Consider the following 22,839-nt stretch of genomic DNA (forward strand, 5'->3'; position numbering starts at 1 on the left):
TATATATGAATAAAATTCCACAAAACCATGCTTTTAGCATTTTATTTAACGTCTTCATCTCTTTGGCTTATTTTAGGATTTTCCGACAATTGTCAAAATTGCTGTTCAACTCAGCAGTCTTAAAAAAAAAAAGTCCGCAATAACTCAAGAAATATACCGTATAATTAACGTAATATGAAATAAGGTTTGGTCGTCATAATTTAGAATACAGTTGATACACGACCCATTTCATAAGGTCACGGAAATGGCAACAAGCGTTATATTTAGACAGACGCCAGCACAACAAAAGTTCAAGCGCCGACACAGACGGAACAGCACAGAACCGCTGTCAAAAGCGTTTCGACTTCATACACATCGATTACGTTTTCAGCACCGATTAATAGCTAGGTCACCACCATACTGGATGTGGCGTTTCATTGTATGCAACCATTCTATGTTTTGTACGATGTACATACGTACTCGATTGTTGCTCTACCAAGGCAAATTGCCACATCCAATATGGCGGCAATGTGACGTAACGCAGCGACGGGTTTACCTACCTGCTCAAGGCTGGTTCGTCTGATGCTTCCCCTTTGCAGAGAATGATTAAGTTGTTGGACGACACGAGAGTAACATGACGTTAACTGCCTTGGCTAGTGGTGCGGTGTTTTTTCCTGGTTTATTCTACGGGCTGGGGAAACTACTCAAATGCAATTTCAAACATTGGGATGACGCAGACGTTGTAACCATCAGCGAGAGGTCAGTACTTGAAACTTCATTGAGCAAGTGCAACTTGGTCGCGGGTCAGTTGCAAACATGAACATCAAATTATCCTTTACCTGAATATGGAGCAATGATTGTAAAATATAGGTTAAATCTGCTTGCCATTTTTGTAAAACAATATGGTACTTCCTTATTAGTCGGTTTACGACGATGAAATTGCACGCGACGTGGTCTGTCACATTCCTTATGAAGTTATGATGGCACTTAATATTTGTATGGAAAACATGTTAAGTGCATTAAAGGTCATACATTTTTGTGCGGCGTCCACCGTGCGCATCTTCTTTTGCGGCGTGATGACGCAACTATAGTTGGCTGAAAAAGAAATAGTGAAGAAATAATACATTCTTTTTTTTTCCCCAGGCTTGTTTCTGCCATCCATGCGAGCATTTCTACTGTGACTGGAATCACAGTGGTGTCATCTTGCAACAATGTCATGACTGACAGGTAATTTCAGGTAATATGAGATGAATGGATCAGTGGAACCTCCACACTCAAATCGGAAGGTCAACCAAAGAGAGGGCACGGGCGGAAGTAGGAACAAATTCATTGGAAATATAAAGAGATGCAATGTTAAATGGGAAATACATACAAGTTTATAAAATTGCAATCTACTTTATTTCATGGTAAATTCCAAACTAACTGATGAAGAAGTGGTCGACCCGCCTTGTATTCAAGTTAAACGAGTAGTCTACTGGTTGAACCTGTTTCTCCGGCTAATAAACAAGTGGTGGTTGTATTTCAAAAACAGGCTTTGGCAACTTCTGTCGTGTTTATTTATTTTATCTTGTTTAATATTTTCACAAATATGAATTGCAGTTCTACTTCTTGTGAGTGTGAACACAGAACCCACTGAAATGCGATTCGAACCGTGAACTTCAGTACTCTGATGCAGACATGCAAACCACCACTCCCTGCACGGACTGCCCGAGAGAAAACATTTTCTTGGCATTAGAAAAATTAGCATCACAGAATAGAATCCATGAGTGGAGGTTCCACTGCACGTTGCACTGGAGTCATTCATGTGTGATTTATACCAATTATGTGGTCAAATATGGAAAAATGCAACTTCTTCAAAAGTTAGTAGGGGTCACTTAGAAATGTCCTTATTTTAAAAATAAAAAATAAAAAAATCAATGAGGATAAGATTAAACTAATCAGGAATACACTCAATACATTGTTAATGTGGCAAATGACTATTCTAGCTGCAAACATCTTTTTTTTATGCAATTGCAATTGTGTTAGAAGGCTCAAACCGTAAAAATCATTGTGCGGTTAGGGTTTTCATGGAAAAAAACTAAATTGTCTGGGTGACCCCAAACTTTCAAACTAAATCAAAATATAATTGAAACAAATATGTGGCTTTTTCATTTGACCTTTTCACGATTCACAAATCTAGTAACAAAGTCTTCTCATTCTATACAGTCACTGGCTGGTCAATGAGTTCGTATTGTTCGGCTCATCCTTTATGACCACCGACCTCTTTGCCATGTACCTGAGCCACTATCATATTCAGAGGGTCAGAGGTCAGAGCTGCCTGTACAACAACCACTCTCTGCGAACGCTGAAGGCTTTCCTCTACAAGGACTGGCTGCTTGTCCTCCATCACTTGGTACTGGTCCTGCTATTCCTTCCCATCGCTTTGGTAAGGATTTACTGTGTTCAAACAACGGGATTAGTCTGTGTCTGATTTCAACACTCGTGTCATTAACTTTATGTGCCGTTCAGTTTTTCAGAAGAGGACTAGGCGATTTCTTTATTGGGTGCTTTTTCATCACAGAATTCAGCACACCTTTTCTCTGTTTTGGAAAGATCCTCATTCAGGTACACAATGCATGGTCAATATTGAAGTTCATTCACCGATGAGATGTAGTTTCACAACAAAAGAGCAAAATTGTTTTATCTGTCTGAGTCTTCCTCTTCTGTCTGGGATCCAGTTGGGCCTTGACAACACCAGGCTGCACACAATCAACGGCATTCTAGTCCTCTTCACGTTCTTCGTGTGTCGGATCGTGATCTTCCCCTTCATGTACTGGATGTACGGGAGACAAGTTGGTATTCCGCTGGACAAAGTTGCCTTCCATCTGCCCTGGCACTGCAACGCAGGCAACCTGACCATCTTCCTACCCCAGATCTACTGGTTTTACCTCCTGCTGAAGAAAGCTCAGCGGCTGTACAATAAACATAGGAAAGAGCATTAACTCAAAACAGACCACCTTTGTTAAAATAGTTGTTTTAGATGCACAAGGTAGTGTAAGTCAAGCTATTGAAAGGAAAACAAAATTGTTTACAAGTCAGACTAGGAACTAAGAATATTACTGTCAACATTTCTTAGCACTGTCAGTCTGCTTTTCTGTTACAGCCAGCACTGCACTTTTCTGGAAAAAAAAGAAGATTTTAATAGTTTTAGAATTCATTTGATATAAAGAAAGTAAAATATAAGTTAATACATTTAATGTATTATGATTATTATTATTCATTTGGTGTAAAAGTGGAGAATCGTTTTACCCATGAAACTCATTTTACCTTCTGAAGAAAAAAGCCCCCAGAAACAAGCAAGAACTGAAAGAGGCTGCAGTAAATGCCTGGGGGGGGGGGGGGAATCCAATGAAGAATGCAAATGTCTGGTGAAGTTAAGAAGGTAGTGACTTTAAGTTTATTTAATATTGTTGATGATAATACTTTCGCTCACTAAATAAATGGTGGCTTCAAACAAAATGTGCTCTGCTCTGATTTTTTTTTAACGGCATCTAGGTATAGATTCAATAAAATAAAAATATCAAATTCTGAACTATTGTCTCATATTTTTCTTTTGATTTGAAACCCAAATAAACGACCTTGCCGTTCCAATACTTTTGGAGGAGACTGTAACTTATACGAAAATGTAATTTTTACTTTTGTAAATAAATGACAAAAATGTGATTAGTAGTCAAGGTTGTGGTGATAACATGTCCATTATATCCATATTTTCTGACTGAAGGTCAGAAAATGTACGTTAATTTAAGTTTGCTTTTATTGTGAAAACAATTGTTTTACACACGTTTTTATTCGTCACATCCGTCTACCAAGTTGCGTGTGCGATAGTGATGTGCATTCCAGTTGTTTTAAGTGAACTGAATCTTTAACATCAGTTCGCTCAAAAGATTCGTTCAAACGGATCGTTCAACAAATCGTCGCCCCGCCACACACACTGATCCTTTTTTTAATTTTTTTAATATAAATCAACTAATCTAAAATCATAAATAAAAGTGCCACACCCAAACAACCCCCCACTTTCTGATTGGAAGGTTGATCTGTGACGTCACAAGGACACTCCAATAGGTACACCGCCATTTTCAGGTGTACCTAATCACAGGCCACTTCATTAGGGAAAAATCATGTCCAAAGCTTAAATGAAAGTGAAAAGTGCCACACCCAAACAACCCCCCACTTTCTGATTGGCTGGTTGATCTGTGACGTCACAAGGACACTCCATTAGGTACGCCGCCATTTTCAGGTGTACCTAATCACAGGCCACTTCATTAGGGAAAAATCATGGTCAAAATTTAAATGAAAATGAAAAGTGCCACACCCAAACAACCCCCCACTTTCTGATTGGCTGGTTGATCTGTGACGTCACAAGGACACTCCATTAGGTACACCGCCATTTTCAGGTGTACCTAATCACAGGCCACTTCATTAGGGAAAAATCATGGTCAAAATTTAAATGAAAGTGAAAAGTGCCACACCCAAACAACCCCCCACTTTCTGATTGGCTGTTTGATCTGTGACGTCACAAGGACACTCCATTAGGTACACCGCCATTTTCAGGTGTACCTAATCACAGGCCACTTCATTAGGGAAAAATCATGGTCAAAATTTAAATGAAAGTGAAAAGTGCCACACCCAAACAACCCCCCACTTTCTGATTGGCTGGTTGATCTGTGACGTCACAAGGACACTCCATTAGGTACACCGCCATTTTCAGGTGTACCTAATCACAGGCCACTTCATTAGGGAAAAATCATGGTCAAAATTTAAATGAAAGTGAAAAGTGCCACACCCAAACAACCCCCCACTTTCTGATTGGCTGTTTGATCTGTGACGTCACAAGGACACTCCATTAGGTACACCGCCATTTTCAGGTGTACCTAATCACAGGCCACTTCATTAGGGAAAAATCATGGTCAAAATTTAAATGAAAGTGAAAAGTGCCACACCCAAACAACCCCCCACTTTCTGATTGGCTGGTTGATCTGTGACGTCACAAGGACACTCCATTAGGTACACCGCCATTTTCAGGTGTACCTAATCACAGGCCACTTCATTAGGGAAAAATCATGGTCAAAATTTAAATGAAAGTGAAAAGTGCCACACCCAAACAACCCCCCACTTTCTGATTGGCTGGTTGATCTGTGACGTCACAAGGACACTCCATTAGGTACACCGCCATTTTCAGGTGTACCTAATCACAGGCCACTTCATTAGGGAAAAATCATGGTCAAAATTTAAATGAAAGTGAAAAGTGCCACACCCAAACAACCCCCCACTTTCTGATTGGCTGTTTGATCTGTGACGTCACAAGGACACTCCATTAGGTACGCCGCCATTTTCAGGTGTACCTAATCACAGGCCACTTCATTAGGGAAAAATCATGGTCAAAATTTAAATGAAAGTGAAAAGTGCCACACCCAAACAACCCCCCACTTTCTGATTGGCTGGTTGATCTGTGACGTCACAAGGACACTCCATTAGGTACACCGCCATTTTCAGGTGTACCTAATCACAGGCCACTTCATTAGGGAAAAATCATGGTCAAAATTTAAATGAAAGTGAAAAGTGCCACACCCAAACAACCCCCCACTTTCTGATTGGCTGGTTGATCTGTGACGTCACAAGGACACTCCATTAGGTACACCGCCATTTTCAGGTGTACCTAATCACAGGCCACTTCATTAGGGAAAACTCATGGTCAAAGCTTAAATGAAAGTGAAAAGTGCCACACCCAAACAACCCCCCACTTTCTGATTGGCTGGTTGATCTGTGACGTCACAAGGACACTCCATTAGGTACACCGCCATTTTCAGGTGTACCTAATCACAGGCCACTTCATTAGGGAAAACTCATGGTCAAAGCTTAAATGAAAGTGAAAAGTGCCACACCCAAACAACCCCCCACTTTCTGATTGGCTGGTTGATCTGTGACGTCACACGGACGCTCCATTAGGTACACCGCCATTTTCAGGTTCGTTCGTGAAGATTCACAAGTGAGTGACAGTGTTGCTGCTATGCCAGCCGACACACGTTATGGCGACATTGATGTTTTAATTTTGTATTTGTTGGATTGTAGTTGATGGTGTTATTATACCGAATGTGTTTGTGTTTGAATAAAAGGTTGAAAAAAATGCGTTATGCCGACATTTGTTATTTTGGGGGACCTACTGGTTAGTCATATGAACTGAAAAAAGAACGAATCACTTTAGAAAGTGATTCGTTCACTGAAAAGATACGTTCTTTTGAACGAATCATTCACTCATGAGCCAACACTAATGTGCGAGTAGTGCGTAGTTATTGCTAAGTGCGTAGTTATTGCTACGCTTTTCACATTTTGGCGTTTTGTAAGGGCGACGCCACCGATCATCATGTTTAAAACGTTGGCTTGTGGAACTGTGACATTTGCTGGACTTTACTTTGGCTTCAGAAAAGTGTTCAGGTGGACTTTCCCTCGCTGGACTGACGCGGATGTTTTGATAGTCAGCGAAAGGTCAGTTCATTCGTGTCACCTTTACGCATTTAAAATGGTCTTGCACCAGTGAATTCTACACACACACACGAGAAAAAAAAAACATGAGCCTTAATTCAATTTAATGCATGGAGTCTGCTCGTGTTAGTCTGCGATTGACTTTTCCTGAGGCAAACATGCTCAAACAAAGTCTGCTCCCTCACCAGTTAGGTGAGCCATTGCGGTTATTCATAAAAGAATAGCTGGCAGACATACTGACAAGTACTCAGTTAACGACTAAACAATTATGGATGGTACTGTTGCCTTAATTTGGCACAACGAGAACAAAGCATACAAATAGTGAAAAGAAACTCGTATTACTTTTTACAAAAACATGCATGGTGTAGGTGATCAGCACCAGCCAATAAACAAAACAGGTCAGTCTGGCATTGTGATCGTTGCTGCTGTTTTCAGGCTCCTTGATGCTATCCACGCTTCCTTGGCTACTGCCTCAGGAGTCATCACTGTGACATCATGCAAACATGTCATGACAGACAGGTAACTTTAGATGTGACTTTACAATAGCAATGTGACTTTTATCAAACTCATGCTTACGAATTCTTCTGGCCATCCGCAGTCACTGGGCGCTGAGCGGGTTTCTGGCATTTGGATATCCCTACTCGGCCATCGATCTCTATGCCTCCTATATGAGCCACTTCCATACGCACAGGCTCAGAGGGAACAGCAAGTACAACAAGCACTCGCTGATGACCCTGAAGATTTTTGTCTCCCAATATTGGTTGACAGTGCTTCATCACCTGGCAGTGCTTGGTATTCTCCTCCCCATTGGCATGGTAAGAATTTTGTGGACTCAAACGTGTTGGTTTTGAACACTCGTGCCATTTTTACCACATTCAGATTTAGAAAACTTTGTTTTTCAGTTCTACAGGAGAGGTCTGGGTGATTTCTTCATCGGATGCTTATTCATCACGGAACTCAGTGTCGCTTTCGTCGCCATTTCGAAGATCATCGTCCAGGTACATTGACATCATTGGGGCTTGTTACAGCACGTCAATCAAAAACTTTATTTGGCAGGGTGTTAACTTAAACTCCTCCTGTCTTATTTCCAGGTGGGCCTCGAGAACAGCAAGCTGCACAAACTCAACAGCATCTTAGTCCTAATTACGTTCATCCTTTGTCGGATCTTGATCTTTCCCTACATGTATTGGAAGTACGGACATGATTTTGGCATCCCGCTGCACAAAGTGCCTTCTCACCTGCCTTGGCACTGTAACGTCGGCAACGTGGCCGTCCTTTTGCCTCAGGTGTACTGGTTTTACCTCCAGCTCAAAAAAGCCCAGCGAGTGTTCCGACATAAGAAAGACTAACCCAAAACAGAGCGCCTGCTGCTTTCACATCCACGTAAAAATTCAGGGATGCATTGGGGCTTTTGAGTCAAACGAATGTAAAATGCATACACGCGTCCTCAACATACGCTTGAGTAATTTGTCGCAGGGCTTTCAACGGTTAAAATAATTCATTCTATCGTATTTTCAGGCATTAATAAACTGTCATGTATTGAGAAACAAATCTCTGAATTTGCAGGGACTTGAAATGATGTCAGTTAGACTGGTGTATCTACCTCTTGGCATCCATCCAACAGAATAGGTTGTGGCTTCCTAACGAGCTTTGTCTCCAATTACAGAAGCCAAAATTTCACAGAGGTGAACTGTGAGGAAAAAAAGAAACAAGCATGTCATTACTTCAAGATTTTGTTTTTGTGCCATGTTCTATGGGTAGTGTGTGGGATTTGTACAATGGATGCCTTGGCTTAATGGCTGTGGAATTGTTGCATTTCAATAAAAAATCATGCAATGGTGATGATATTCCTTTCATGTGACCTTTGTATTTTTTTTATCATACTTTTTTTTTTTTAGACTTTCTTTTGAAACAAATGGTCATACCAACAAATATGTGTAGAAGTAGCACTATAGAAAAATAAGCCATTCCATGTGAGCGAGCAAAAAAAAAAAAAAAAAAGGTCATCATGCGAGTTGCCATGTGAGCAAAAAAAAAAAAAAGGTCATCATGCGAGTTGAGCTATCTTCTGCTGTAGAACAGACTTCATCTCCTGGTTCTCCAGGTTGTCTGTGATGGTGTTGAAGAAGTGCTTGATGTTCTCGTTCTCCAGTGGGCTGCTGCTCTCAGGGAAAGCGCCTGCGATGGCCTGGTAATGACTGAGGATCTCCAGGCTGGACAGGAAGAGAGGTTCACTCTGGCCTCCTGGCATCATCACCTTACAAAATGAAAACGATCAATCTATACGGCTAATCTACTAGTTAAAAACAAGAAAAAAAATCAGTGCAATAAAGAATAAAGAACACCCCCTTGGCATTCTCAATTTAGCTGATTAGTGCATTTTCTGTGATCTCCTGAAAAGCTAACCTATTTGTTGCTATTAATAATAAAACAAAATATTGCTTAGGTGTTATCTTGTTGATGCACTCACGAAATATCTTTCTTTGTGTGCAGTAAACTTGTATCTCTTTCTTTTTCTCTTACTTTTTGAACAATAGTCTCATTTATTGGTATGTTCCTGGCAGTATCTTAAAAAGATAGACTTTAACGCTTCTTACCTGGATGTGTTGGACATGACAGAAGATCTGACTGAGAACGAAAAGGACTTCCTGACTGGGCACTTGCTCAAGAGTCTGTGCACTTTCACTTAAATCTTCCAAACAGTCTGGAGTTTTGACCGGGGTACAGGATACTTCTGAGACTTTGAGTTGTGCAGCATGTACTTGAGTTGAGCCTGTCAGAGCGCCGGATACGGGTAGGGCTAATTTAGCTTTCAGCGAGTTCATCACCTCCCTCATGGTGTGTGCATATAATCGAGCCACGTGAGCCCAGCCGTCTCCTGACAGCCAATGAGAACAGCTGGAACCACAGAGCAGCTGTAGCGCTCGAAGCATAAGGACCGAAAGGCAGAGCTCATAGGAAAACTGCCTCAAATCCAGGAGAGGCAGGAATTCCACGTACTCCAGTGAGAAGGGCACATGGAGGCGACCTGCGGTGATCAGCTCTTTCAAGGTGCCAAGTAATCTGCTCCATTGGAGAACGGAGCACCATGGCATGGTCTGGGTCAGCGCCACCAGCAGGCCCTTACTGAACATGCTGACGTGTTCCGACCGGCGCTGATCCAGAGCCAGACAAGACAACATGGTGGACTGAAGGGAATCTGACAATGCGCAGCACTCCATCCATGCCAATAGACCGGTGCCGTGTCCGTACTGGGGCAGGTTCAGAGCCGACCACTCCTAAAGATAATGGAAGAACACGTGCGATGAAGCTCACCTTAACATATCATCATGACAATTCCAAAAATTAAAAAAAAAGACAATATCCCACCTGTTCAGGAAGATCACAAACAGCCAACAGAGAGGAGGGAACTTCATTTTTGAAATGCATACCCCACACGGGTTTCAGGTAGAAGTAAACCGTCCAGTCCAGTCCTTTCATTTTATTATGGAGCCAGAACACAGCTCTGGACCAGCGACTTAGGGCGGCTTCAACCTGGGTGCCAACCACCTGTGCCAGTGTGATTAGTACAGAGGTCAGCAGCTCGTTGGTTTCCATGGACCAACGGTGGACAGTGCTCCCGAGTGGTTGCTCCCAACACCTTGTAAACGATATACGTCGGGAATAAGACAAGGTCAACGGCTTGTAATTTCACAATCACTGAATTGCGACAGTCCAGCAACAATTTTTTTTCAATCTCTCAATGCAATTCCAACACATACTGGTACATACGTTTTCATTCATTACGCATTTGACATAAGAAAAAAACATATTTTTTATCGACAATAATGATTTGATATATTATCATACTTTTCATGGGACCAAAAGACACTTGCATATGTGTATGTATATATTATTTCACCCCGTTTTTTTTTTTTTTCTGTCTAATTTTTAAATGAATCACAGTACTCTTGCCTATGCGCCTGGCATAAGAGGTTCGAGGACATTGTACGTCATGAAAATATAATCAACTGAAACTGCAGTTTTTCAGACAACCTGAGAGCCTGGTCCTGCAGCTGAGCCAGGATGAAAAGCAAAGGAAAGGGTGAGCATTCCAACACCCAGTGGGCTGAGGAAGAGCTTACTTCCTGGGTATCCACACACAAGGCAGCATGGAGAAGTTGAAGGCTGAGTTTGAAATCAACAGAGCCATTGCCTAGAGGGAATATAAGCAGAGGAAAATTGAATACTAAATGGGTGCTGCAACCAAAAACTTCACACTTTAGTCACTCTTAGCCGTACATAACATACAGACGTACATATAAATCCATAATGATGCGAAAATTAGTTAGCTCACGTTATTAATGTTGAAAGGGTATCAACTGACTGGCATGATAAGAACGTGTCAAGAGACTCTTAGCCAGTTGTGTTAGCGAGATATATGTGACAAATATAGCATGGCCACGCCATATAACAAATTTACATTATAATGAATTATTGAAGTCAGAAGCAAGTCAATTTATCTTGAAAAAATTGTTTGGTTGTAAAAAAAAAAAAGAAAGAAAAGAAATGAGTTGGGATATTCTGGCTTTGTCCCATGTGTCTATTATACTATGTCCTCAGCTATTTCCCCATCACACACCCAAAGCCGAGACTCACCTGAGCAAGCTAAATTAGGCAAGACGAAGACGTTGACAAGCTCCTGAGGTGACAGAAGGCTCTCTTTTTCACCTTCACTTGTAGCTACCGGCACCATTAACAGAGCCGCAAACTTGTGGAACTGTTCCTTTTCATTCTCTGAGAGTGACCTGGCGCTTGTTACTTCCTGCAGGCACCTGCAGAGTAGATGTGTGGGATTTCTTCTCCCTTCGCTTTCCTCTTTGCATTGCGTCAAACCTCCAAGGCCGGGCAACTGCTTCAAGATCTTACTCACGAGGATGAAGGCCCCTTTATTGAAGATAGCAGATTGGCAGCAGGATCTCAATGTTGCCTCGGGGTTCTGAAAGGCCACCCTGGCCACTAAAGACACGGCTGTGCTGAGGTTGCCCTCTGCCGTTGAAGCTCCGCCTCCTCCCTGGATGATGCAGTTGAAAGCCATGTTGAGCTCCCGTTCAAAGCTGGCAAACAGAGCAGAGCCGCCTGAGGTTCCAAAGAAACCCTTGCTGGATGATTTCAGAGTGGCGGCCAAAGCTTTATTCTTGTCTTCCAAGGAGAGCGCAGTGAACACGGCCGTGATAACTTTGAGCAACCTCTTGCTCCAGCTCACACCAAAGTTCTCACTTTGGAGTTGACTAGAAAGGGTGGAGGCCAGTTGAATGAGTGTGTCGCACTGCTGGAAGGCTCTTTGGTTCTTTTCAAGGCACTCCAACCATTGCTGCTCATCACAGGCCAGCCAGCTGGTCTCACTGGCAAACAACACAGTGACATCGTGGTAGTCCTCCAGACGATGACTGATGATGGTCATGGCAACTCTCATACTAACCTCAGAGGAACTCTCAATAATGGGAAAAGTTAGTGATTCCAGCAATCCTCGGAGTTTATTCTTCTCAGCCTCTTCTTCTCCTGTCATGTCAGCTTCTTCTAGAGCCGCAAGCATTCTGTGGACACTTTGCTGGAGTTTGAAAGCTGCGTAGCTGGCAGGAGAGCTGCAACACGCTTTCAGCAAGTCATGGTTTTGCCAGAACTGGATGAGTTCTGACGCACTCTTGAAGGCTTCAAAAAGGCTTAATCTGCTTGGCTGAAACTTGGATGGGGTGTAAGAAGCTCGGAGGTCTTGCTGTGCCTCCTGTAAAAGCTCTGAAGTCAACTTGTCATTGTTCTTCTCTCTGATGCTCATGGCTTTGGACAGGAAGAGCAGCTTATCTTTGATTGGAAGGATGACTGATTGATCCGTGAGGAAAGTCGTGTAAAGAGAATCGAGACAATTGGAGAGCGCATGAGAGCAGTGCTCTGGTTTCGATATGGCATCTTTCATATCTGTTAGCATGTGAAGGAGAATGTCAAGGACGTCAGTGTTGTTTGGTGACGCTGTTGAGTCCAGTTTCATCCTCTTGGCAGTGTGACGAGTCAAACTAGCAGGTTGAGAAGTAAGATGAGCAACTCGGCGAGCAAACAACACTTCAATACTATCCTGTCCCTCAGCCAACTGATCTTCTCTGCTTTTCCACAGTTGCCACCACAACTCGAGAAAGAAGTGGACATCATCCTCACCCACAGGGTTGCTCTTCATATGTTCAGAGAACCGTTCTAGCTCGGAACACAGCTGATGCCGTGGAAGACACAGCAGAAAATGAGCAAATGTGTCTGCAGCTGACAAGGATTTGAGCAGTTCTACCAGAACAGTGTAGTTGACCTCTGGGAGGGGATTCTGGAGAGAGAAGAAGGGGCTCTCCCTCCATGCTTCCTCCATGTCTTCACCATGCTCCTTGCTCAGCAACTTCAACCACACGACACAAACTAGCTTTTTCCTCCAGGAGGCAGCCTTGCTTTTGAGATGACTGCCAATATTGTCCTCGCCACAGATTTCCCTCACAGCGGCCAGGACCGGATTGCCCACCTTTTGCCAGTCACATTTCTGAAGGGAGCTCAGGGATGAAGGAAGACACAATTTGTCAGCAAGGAGGAAAGATCCCTGAAGAATGGCCCAGTCTGAAGAAGAAAAAAAAAAAAAGAGAGAGATAGGAATTCAGGCATCAGTACTCCAATCATAGACTCAATTTTAACATAAACTCATAATCTTTAAAAGAATGACGATTTGTCTTCATACAGAGGCCTAGAGTATTTTTAAAAAAAAGATTTGCATTTCTGTTATATCTGGAGTGTATATGCTAGAAAATTATTGATTTTGCAGTGCATGCTTAATTTGCAACAATTCATATAAAACAAAACAGATTTGGTGTGCTCTTCGTGCAAAACTGAAACAATCAATGCCACTAAAGTGTGACACCAGTCATTCCGTCTGTCAGCGAAATAACAGTAATGTTAGTCATTTTAACAATACTCAAGTATAAAGTATAGTTTGCATTGGTAATAGTGCTACGTACATTTCAGAGTACAGGATTTGAATTCGTACGTCTACACAGTCATTTGTACATCAACTTAAGAGGATTGATAAAGCTATTGGTGATCTTTGAGTCAACTTTACCTTGATCCATGGTCATGTCGGATGTTAAAAATAGCTTCTGTCAATATATCAATTTGTAGTGAAAATGTGTCACAACACAAATGTATTTCCTTGGTTCAGCAACATACAAACAGTACCTGTACATCGTGACATAACATGCACTTCGTTAAAAATCACGATTCAAGCGTGCGAGTAAAATGACGCTTCCGCTGTCTCTGGTCAACGAGGCCAAACAAGAGACGATTCCAGGTGCTGCTGGTTACATACAGCGCTACCCTACGGATTTTATGGGTACTACACCAATAACAACCACGGAAGTAGCGCGTCAGTTTTTGTTTTTTTTTGTAGGAAATTAGGATTTACGCTCTGCCCATTTTTAAATATGCCAGCACCGTAGCATTTTGTTGATCACCTCCTTCAAATACTGCACACAAAGCTAAATGTCCATCAAAAACGTCACGCTGTAGCTTTTACGTGGCGTTGTTTCCTTCAAAATGAAAGTGAAACTAATCCCGATACCTTGTGCTCGGAAAACAGATTGAAGGTATCTTACCTTTAGAATCATGTGGTTACTAAAGTTATCGACTTTATTCTTACTTCTATATGCAGGTAAGTCAGTCAACATTTGAAGTTGTAACTCGAGACAGAGTTTTCGCGGAAATTCTATGCAAGACTGTCGCATAAACTGTCGCTTTTTTTTCTTCCTGAGCGTCAAACTGGGTTCTCAGTCTTGGTGCTGCAACACAACTACATTTATTTATTTCCCTTGATATCCAACTTAAAGTCAATGTCCTCACAACTAACTTCATCATACGAAGACGACAACTTTATATTCTGTGACGTAAAATTGGGCACTAATTGACAACTGCTTTGTTTTGTCTTCCTAATACAAAACCCTGATAAATGATATTTAGTGACTAGTTGCATGCAGATATCAACTAGTGTACAGTTTTACCTCACTAGCAACATGGGGGTGCCATACTAGTTTGCATAAGATTGTCCTAGTAGTGTACAGAAAATAGTAGCTGGCAATAGTATGCCCGCCAGCACTGTGTGATTAAAAATACAAAATTGTTTTCTTTCAAAACGACTGTTTCTTCTTTGTTTTTTTTTTCCAGGTGCTCAGTGTGCTAATCTGCTGAAATGGATTCCTTGTATGTTCACCGACTATATCGTTCTCGTCAATAACGAAGGTGCGCGTGATGTTCAGCTCCTGCATAGATCCAGCATTCTGCAGTTTGGGAAGTTAGGAGACAGTCCCGTTAATCCTCGTGCCGTCACTTTCCTTGTTATTGGTGAGGCCTTTATTGGCATATCAGTAACACCCATTGAAAGGCACCACCTGACTCTGTTGTTGTGTTCTCCATCAAGACTCCAAACTGGACTTGCAGCGCCATGTGGGGGACATTGAAGTGGATCTTGTGAATTGTGACATTCGTAGATTCAATCCAGACAATGTCCATTTGAAGTGGCCGGGCCAGAAGTCCAATGAGTACAATTCTTGGTTCGCCATCACTCTGACCCACAGCAATGGCTTGTTCACCATCTCGAGTATCCTCAAACACCCATCTGAGCCCCCTCCCTCGGGACTGGAGGATATCAGCAATTGGCCTGCGATTGAGGACACCCAGACGCTCAATACTAAAGGTATCAGTCGATATTGATGCCTAATTGCCGAACTATCATGCCATTTAAAATTGACACACCAGAACCAAGACCCCACATTTATTTATTCTTGCCAGTGTTTTTAACTTCCTGTCACATTTTTGCATTTCCAGTCGCGATGATCATGAAAACACTAACTCCAAAGGTGACATCAGGCCTGCGGTTCCAAAACAAGCTCCATTGCCAATTTGCTGCCGACCACAAGAGACCCAATGTGAGCGTGCAGTGGTACCAGCAGTACCATGGCGAACGACGCAAGCTCTTCAGTCATGCTAGCCACTCTGGGAAAAGTGAAGGAAAGGGAGTTGAACTGAGGAATCTAGCAGGTGGTGACCTTTCTTACACTCTTCCCTTCACTGAAGTCAAGCACGTGGGGACATATGTGTGCTCCGTGTCAGTATTTCCGCTGTCTTCCAGCCTTGATATAGATCTACGTATTCAAGGTGAGGAACAGTAGGACTATCAATTTTTTTTTTTGGGGTCCATAGTCCATTATTGTTTGAATAAATAAAATAGCTATGCTAAGTAATGTCATGTATGGAAAACATTGCTTGGTAAGATGCTACTCAATGCAAAGCTTTAATAATGTACTTTTTTTCCAGAGTCTCCCCGTGTGTCCATCAGTGTTGGTCCCAAGCTTACATTGCAAGATGGTGAGATGAAGAAGGTGGTTTGTGAGGCAGAGAACTACTACCCTCTAGACGTGCACATCGACTGGCACGTGCAAGACCCGGCATCTTCGAGCCAGAGAATCGGCGCTCCTCTCCCCAAGGCGCTTGACAATATCTTGCTCTCCAGTCACAAAAACAACATGGACAAGACCTTCTCGCTTTCGGGTTTCTTCTACCTCGAGGCTTCGCACAGACACTCAGGGCGTCAGTTTACGTGCACGGTCTCCCATCAGTCTTTGCGAATACCTATTAAAAAGAGTTTTGTTTTGATTGTTGAAGGTGAGTCGCATCATTTGCACAACTGTTCTTCTGTGGCAGCGGACCAACTTCATCATGTCGCTATTTTATCCCACAGAACCTAGCAGCTGGTTGTTCACGCTGAGTGTTTGCAGCATTTTGGTCCTACTACTGTTTGTCCTGTATGTTATGCTAAGATACCTCTACCAAGGTGAGTATTATTTATTGTCTTGTCTACTACATCACCCTAAGTCAATATATGTACATGAGCTCAAAGACATTAAAAGGACTCCTTGTTTTTCTCCACAGCTAGAAAATACTCATTGCAGGTAAGACTTAGATTTTGAATACACTTCTGAGTTATCAACTGTCAATAGCAGAAACAATGTTTTTGATGTCAGTTTTGTGTTGATGTGTCTGTTCTGTGCAGAAAAAGCCATATTGATTGTACCTCATGACAGAGCACAACAGCGGGCAAAGCACTCCCGTCGTTTTACCAATGTCGGAAGAAGAAACAATTTGCATTGGGAGGTTACAGATACAGAAAAAGAAAGAAGCAAAACAAACACTTGGGAAGTGACTTTTTTTCTTACCACTAGAGAGAGCCGCCGTACTACTAGTGGTACCACACTGGTGATCACTACAATGACGTCACACAAGATACGCTGAAACACAAGATTTGGTTGAATCTGGCATGATGTCACACATGATGATGCTTTGATTATGAATTGTTTTATAATATTTTTTGAGATGTAGTTTGCCCTGGAAATGTCTGTTTAACATGAAGTTGTACAATCTTTCTAGAAGAAAACATGACACATAGGCTTTACATGACACTAGGTACGACTTTCACCATCGCAATGAAACAAACATCTCAATGAAGGATGTCAAAATTAATTAATAACTTAATGATCATTCAATGTATCAACATCTATTTTGCTAATAGATTGTTTTGAGACTTTGTTATTGTCTGAAAATTGTCCAAATCCTCTTAATTTCAGCCTCTCAACAGTTAATATTCTTTCTGTTTTCTGTACTGAGTATGGGTTGAATCAAAATAAAACGTTGCCATAAGACAAACATCTGCTTTTACTTTGGTAAACAATGCTCAACATTTTTCTCTCTTTTGTGACCAAACCAGTGACCGAATTATAGTCAATTCATGAATACAAATGGCCTGTGAAAATGATCGTTATTTGAGTTCGTAGTATGAATAACCTGACATCTTGAACCTGAAGCAACCTCATCTAGTGGCCCTTCTAAACTTTTAAGAAAGGTCTAAAAACCCATTTATTCCGGAAAGCATACTGTTGCTAGTTTTTAATGATATTTTTTATGAATTTTATTATTTTAGTGTTTGTATTATAACTTTACCTAGTTTTATCTGTCCTGTGTTCTCTAACATTCTGCAATTTGCCTTCAAATGTAAAATGCATTCTAAATAAGATCATTATTATTATTATAGTATATTATATATTATGGTATATTATTGTATATTATTATTATTACTATTAAAGAACAAGTTGAGTTTGTATTATTACAAAATCGGATGTTTGTCGTACTCCTTTGTGATGTATAGAATCAATCAAAACATTTCCACAGGAGTTTGAAATGGGCCTGCTCCATGATACAAGTCTTTAACTGGTATTTGTGAAAGATTTGTTGAGCTTTAGGCTTGCCTGTAGAACCTCACAAAAAAGATCAATATCAAGACAAAAAAAAAAGTAACCGCACCTGTCACAGTTGGGTCAAACAGCATTGTTTATCACTCATTTATGGGGGTACGATAAACACGAGCTGTATTCATTATTATAAATAAAAGGAACAACAATTAAAAAAGCGTAAAGCAACTTTGAAGTTGCAAATAAAGACATCTTGACTTACGTTCCAGTGTGAGCCTGAGCACAGCAATAAACTGAGCGTAAGTGTTGACCGCTTACAGATGTTTGTGTTAGCCTGTTGCCAGCAGTGAGTGCCTCCATGAAGGGACAACGTGTGCAGCCCAGGCGGGATCTCGAGTGTTCGGAGAAGACAAACAAAGCAGAGCAGTTCACTATCTGCGTGGGAAACAGAAAATCGAATTATTCAACAGCTGATCAATCAACTTGTGTGGACAGACATACAAACAACACCAAGACAAACAGTTTGGGTTTTTGTGCAAAACTGAAAAAATGAACTCCTCATTTAGTACTATTATTATTATGACAAAATGCCAGCGTGTTCCTAGAATATTATGATATGATCAATACTTTGGATGAGCCTTACATGAAAGTGATTGGTTTGTGTTGAATAATTTGACTCCTAAATTCTGTTGCTCACGAAACATGGATTCATGATTTTATACATGTTGTTACTTGTTATAGACCACAGAAAATGAATTGAATCAGAATGGAAAACTGGAATACTAGTTTTATGGCATCTATAGGCATTTTTTTTCTGTCGGGGCGAGGGGATCAATTAACTTTTGATATTTGGGGCAACTGTCGAGTGGTTCAGCACAACTTGTTCTCTTTCTAGGACCTGATGTGGATTCAAAAGTTTAGTAATACATATAGTTTAATATTGGGAGACCTGACGACACCTATGGAAGTGAATATGGTGGGAATCGCCCCGTTCTGCCAATAACAGTCTCCAGTGTTATCAGAAGAGTTTTCAAAGAATCTGGAAGCATTTAGAAAAGAAAATTGGTAAGGTAAGAGGTTGCTGATGTTGGATAATGGCTCACAATCTCTCTTGTAGTTAATCCCTAAGGTTCAGTTTTATTTTAAAAACATCTCAGTCAAAATCAGGCGACAGTCATATGTGCTACTATTTTAAATGATGTACTTTTTTTTTGCTAGTTAAAGATGGCGGGATAAACTTTTACTTAACTTCAAGCCCGTCTCTCACGTTTCTTTGCTTTGATTCTGTCTCAATGTTTTGTGGGACTTTATTGGAATTCTCGTCTTCCCACTCGAGTTCAAAACAGAGGTCAAAGTACACGAGCCCTTCAACGTTTAACTAACTACCCTCTCGAATGATGCTGCGTCACTTGTCTGCTTCTCCTTTGTGAGTTATTATGACACATATGTAATAACACAAGTGTCATTCTGAAGAAAAAGCTTGTTTAGAAAAGCAAAGAGTCTAATTGCCGTCTGTATTCTGTTCTGTCTGGCGGACCTCAACAAACGCACTGCACTTTGTGTTCCTGCCAATTTCTCTGGTGAGGTCGGGTTGCAAATCTCTCCAAGTAATAAAAAAAAAAAAAGCAGGGAGGGGGTGAGACGATGAGCTCATGTTAAAAAAAGAAAAAAGCTCATACATGCATTTTCTGCTTGAATAAGCAGCAGCTATGGATGCAGACCTTTTCAGCTAAAAAGGAGTAAAGTAAAAAAAAGAAATGTGATTTATTTGTTTCAGGCCAGCACCCATATAAGGCTGAGATCATGATGAAAATGTTGCATTCACTATATTCACATAATAATAGGTTGTTCATTTGCAAGATATGATATTTGAGGCCACAGAGAGTTGATTATTTATTTGTGTTCCTTTCAATGTTTTCAAATGATAATAAACATGATAAAATTGTACTAAAACTGAACTAAAACTTGCAAAACTTAAATTGAGGCAATTCATACTCTCAGACCTTATTCCTGAGACTTAAAGTTGCAGTTTTGATATCTCCATTCGATTTAAATTCATTTTGATAGTACTTAATCACAACAACTACCAAAAAATTGACATAATAGTATAATAATAATAATGTCAAATATGTTTTTAAATGCAGAGGAAAAAGTTGTCAGAAAAAGAGACACTAAAGCAAAGTACATGTCAGTACCACAAAAATTAACTATTAGTACATAGATCCTTTCTATATTTCTGCAAGTAAGGGATTTGAAATGATTTGTACATTTTTGCAGGTGCAATGAATGAGCAACATTTTGCTGTTCTAAGAAGCTTTTCAGAAATTGGAAGTCAACCAGTGTCAGGGAATGGATTGTGGAGTTCGACTTCATATATATACTGTTTACAGATTGAGATGCTGGACAGCATTTTGTGCAGTGTCTCACATTGTGATTAATGACACATTGTAAGCTGCATTGCTGCCCTTGTGTTTACATGAAAACTGATCGTGACCTTCAGAGACTCAAGTGCTTTCACTCGTTTACTCTTTATCTTGTATACACTTACCCCGTCCTCGTTTAAACGTCCTCACCAAATGCGAGGCAAGGTCACGCACAGACACACGCACACACACGTGGCACATTGGCTTTCAAAATGTCATGGATATAATTCCAAGATGCTGGCATTCGTTGAAGGAAAAAGCAATAAGTCTGAGTGTGAAGAGAATCCATGGTTACGTCATTCTGCTATAGAAAGTGCTGTGAACGACAGTGACAAGTTGTGTTAGCTATCAACATACGCAATCTGATCCTCCAATATGTCAGTGGAACTGCACCACAGTTCTCATTGTGTGTGTGTGTTTTTTTTTTAACCAGTAACAGCACATCAACTGGTTATTTATACTGGACTTATCCCCTTGTTGTTTGCAGAACTTGTATGGAGGTTGTCGTTTGGTTTATTTCTCCATTGTATACAGCATCAAGTAGTCAACACGGTCAACACAATAAATTCGACTGACGTCAATGTGACAGCGCCAACGTGAGTGTCCGATACTCGATCTATCGCAAAACATTTCCCACAAGCTTCTAGGAAATAGTTTGACTTCCCCTTAGTACTAAACCCGTTTCTCTTGTTAAATGATCAAAGACGTCGGGTCTGCATTTTCCACATTTGAAATAAAATCACAGACGGAACGGTGGTCTCTTCTTTTCCGAACAGTACCTTGATGTACACTGTAATTTAGAAGCGGAAGTCAAGCTACTACTTAAAGAGAAACCGCAACTGGCTTTTGACGATATACTACATAAGGGAGATGGATGTACTGACAGGTCACTCAATTTAAGTTTGGGTGAGTCAAACAATCTCTATGTCATCAGGCTAACTTTTTTTATTTTTGCTTTTCTTCCAGTGTGCGAGCAAGTCTCCATTATTACAGTCATCTAAGAAATGCATAATCAGTGACCCTTACATGACACAGAGGTGTCTAATCTGTTTGGTGTGGATGGAAAAAAACAGAAATCTTGATGTTTTTTTTATTTTTACATCATTAAAACTACTAAAATTCATTGGCAAACAGTATTTACATTATTTCTCTCGTACTGTACTGTCCTCTATGTTGAATGCTTGTCGGAAGTGTGTTTACACGACTTTACAGGCGGTGCAGAAATACTTGCAATCATGACGTACATTCGTCTCTGCGGGACAAACTGTTATCCCTTTGAAAGTTTATGGTCTATGAGGTGAAGTCAAGAGTACATGTTTTCATTTGCTGCCATGGTCATGTAAGACTGACGCAGAAAGGGCAGTGGAGGTGTTTGTGACTACCCTTACCCTTCAATGAATGCTTATTAGGGATGTGGGGAGGAAGAATGTGGTTGGTTTGGAAAAATACTGTTGCATTCTCGCCAGTTGTGGTGCCATGGTCAATAAATGACAATGTATAAGCTTCAAAGTTGGCCGTTTACGTTGTAGTCACACCTCATTTGTAGAAAGATAGAAGCAGATATAGAAGTGTACACAAGAGTCGATTCAATTTTTTTGGTGACAAAAAATAAGAGCAATCATCTTTTTGGCAAAGTAGAACACACATTATTTTCCAGAATTTGTTTAAACTGCACTAATACTCACATTACAGCAATAAGCATCAATGACAAAGAACACTAAGTATACGGGATTTAAAAGCATTTATAAACCAAAGGGTTAAATACAATGAAAAGCAAAGTAAATAAATAAAAAGTCACTTTTTTTGAATCACTATTAAAATGTACAGTGCAAGAACAAGGTTTGGAAAATTTTATAGTAGACCTTTCTGGATTTAAAAGCATTTACATTGGGGGCTGACTTAGTTTTTTCTGAACAGTGTATTCAATTAGTCTGCAGCATAACAGCAAATTGCTGCTTCACCATGTTTGCTCTCTGTTATGACAAGCAGATCAGTCTCCACAAAATGAACAGTTTGTTGTTTTCTGTGCACACTTACAGTAAAACACTTGAAACATTGACCCATATTCATATTAACTTGAGAGTCTTGTGTTCAATTTCATAGCCAAAAAGAACCTCCTTCTTGACCTTGTTGTCAGTCCTCCATGAGATATTGTATCATTTTATAATTTTTTTGGGCATATTGCATTTTCATTTGAAGAGTCGCCTTTTGCTCGGACTCCAAAATCATTGTTTTTTTTCCCCATACTTAAATGTCTTACAAATTTACATGTGAACTTTCATTATACACTGTGGATTGAATCTTTTCAAATCTTTCTGGATCATTAACACACATTTCTGGGAGGCAAAAATTTGACGGAAAGTTTGCTATTTGTAGTTCCAGTAATTGGATTAGACAAACAAAAAGTATGTTGTTTTTTCATTTGACAAGTGAATCATTGTCAAAACAATCAAAGAGGCAACTTGGACGTCAAGAGACATTTTTTTTGACAACATCTTGGGATTTGATTTCATCCCACGCTGATTCATGCAGGTCATTCATAGGACCTGCTGACTCATGGTTACCGGAAAGAAGAGCTTCTCAGAGTGGGCCCGCAGTAGTCTTAGTCTAAGCACCTCAAG

The 22,839-nt window shown here is 40.6% G+C and overlaps 4 protein-coding genes across 4 annotated transcripts; 3 read left to right on the forward strand and 1 right to left on the reverse strand.

The window, feature by feature from the left end:
* Positions 1–458: 458 nt before the first annotated feature.
* LOC147054475 (TLC domain-containing protein 3A-like) lies at positions 459–3,479 on the forward strand. Its single transcript, XM_085916289.1, has 5 exons — positions 459–738; positions 1,123–1,206; positions 2,185–2,404; positions 2,488–2,583; positions 2,697–3,479. Exons 1-5 carry the CDS (start codon positions 614–616, stop codon positions 2,958–2,960), a joined length of 789 nt encoding a protein of 262 aa, XP_085772415.1. The 5' UTR covers positions 459–613; the 3' UTR covers positions 2,961–3,479.
* Positions 3,480–6,243: 2,764 nt separating this feature from the next.
* On the forward strand, positions 6,244–8,348 carry LOC147054476 (ceramide synthase-like). Its single transcript, XM_085916074.1, has 5 exons — positions 6,244–6,501; positions 6,934–7,017; positions 7,097–7,313; positions 7,401–7,496; positions 7,590–8,348. Exons 1-5 carry the CDS (start codon positions 6,380–6,382, stop codon positions 7,845–7,847), a joined length of 777 nt encoding a protein of 258 aa, XP_085772200.1. The 5' UTR covers positions 6,244–6,379; the 3' UTR covers positions 7,848–8,348.
* gemin4 (gem (nuclear organelle) associated protein 4) lies at positions 6,596–14,214 on the reverse strand. The gene is made up of 8 exons (XM_085916072.1): positions 13,622–14,214; positions 11,137–13,125; positions 10,534–10,693; positions 9,868–10,138; positions 9,096–9,776; positions 8,542–8,755; positions 7,075–8,500; positions 6,596–6,983 (listed from the first exon to the last, which is right to left on the reverse strand). The coding sequence occupies exons 1-6, from the start codon at positions 13,635–13,637 to the stop codon at positions 8,546–8,548; spliced, it is 3,327 nt and encodes a 1,108-aa protein (XP_085772198.1). The 5' UTR covers positions 13,638–14,214; the 3' UTR covers positions 6,596–6,983; positions 7,075–8,500; positions 8,542–8,545.
* Positions 13,900–17,761, forward strand: dhrs13b.2 (dehydrogenase/reductase (SDR family) member 13b.2). Its single transcript, XM_085916073.1, has 8 exons — positions 13,900–14,209; positions 14,719–14,895; positions 14,972–15,247; positions 15,379–15,708; positions 15,868–16,215; positions 16,292–16,384; positions 16,483–16,502; positions 16,604–17,761. The coding sequence occupies exons 1-8, from the start codon at positions 14,164–14,166 to the stop codon at positions 16,616–16,618; spliced, it is 1,305 nt and encodes a 434-aa protein (XP_085772199.1). The 5' UTR covers positions 13,900–14,163; the 3' UTR covers positions 16,619–17,761.
* The last annotated feature ends 5,078 nt before the right edge of the window (positions 17,762–22,839 follow it).

The sequence above is a fragment of the Syngnathus leptorhynchus genome, chromosome 7 (genome assembly GCF_054491065.1).
Source record: "Syngnathus leptorhynchus isolate UIUO chromosome 7, UIUO_Slep, whole genome shotgun sequence".
Lineage (NCBI taxonomy): Eukaryota > Metazoa > Chordata > Actinopteri > Syngnathiformes > Syngnathidae > Syngnathus > Syngnathus leptorhynchus.

Coding starts and splice junctions, on each gene's coding strand:
- LOC147054475 (XM_085916289.1), top strand. CDS start 614: ATGACGTTAACTGCCTTGGCTAGTGGTGCGGTGTTTTTTCCTGGTTTA. Junction 1,207..2,184: donor AACAATGTCATGACTGACAG/GTAATTTCAGGT, acceptor CATTCTATACAG/TCACTGGCTGGTCAATGAGT. Junction 2,584..2,696: donor TTGGAAAGATCCTCATTCAG/GTACACAATGCA, acceptor TCTGGGATCCAG/TTGGGCCTTGACAACACCAG.
- LOC147054476 (XM_085916074.1), top strand. CDS start 6,380: ATGTTTAAAACGTTGGCTTGTGGAACTGTGACATTTGCTGGACTTTAC. Junction 7,018..7,096: donor AAACATGTCATGACAGACAG/GTAACTTTAGAT, acceptor GGCCATCCGCAG/TCACTGGGCGCTGAGCGGGT. Junction 7,314..7,400: donor TTCTCCTCCCCATTGGCATG/GTAAGAATTTTG, acceptor TTTGTTTTTCAG/TTCTACAGGAGAGGTCTGGG.
- gemin4 (XM_085916072.1), bottom strand. Junction 9,777..9,867: donor TTTGTGATCTTCCTGAACAG/GTGGGATATTGT, acceptor CATTATCTTTAG/GAGTGGTCGGCTCTGAACCT. Junction 8,756..9,095: donor GTCATGTCCAACACATCCAG/GTAAGAAGCGTT, acceptor TCATTTTGTAAG/GTGATGATGCCAGGAGGCCA.
- dhrs13b.2 (XM_085916073.1), top strand. CDS start 14,164: ATGTGGTTACTAAAGTTATCGACTTTATTCTTACTTCTATATGCAG. Junction 14,896..14,971: donor CGTCACTTTCCTTGTTATTG/GTGAGGCCTTTA, acceptor TTCTCCATCAAG/ACTCCAAACTGGACTTGCAG. Junction 16,216..16,291: donor TTTTGTTTTGATTGTTGAAG/GTGAGTCGCATC, acceptor TTTATCCCACAG/AACCTAGCAGCTGGTTGTTC.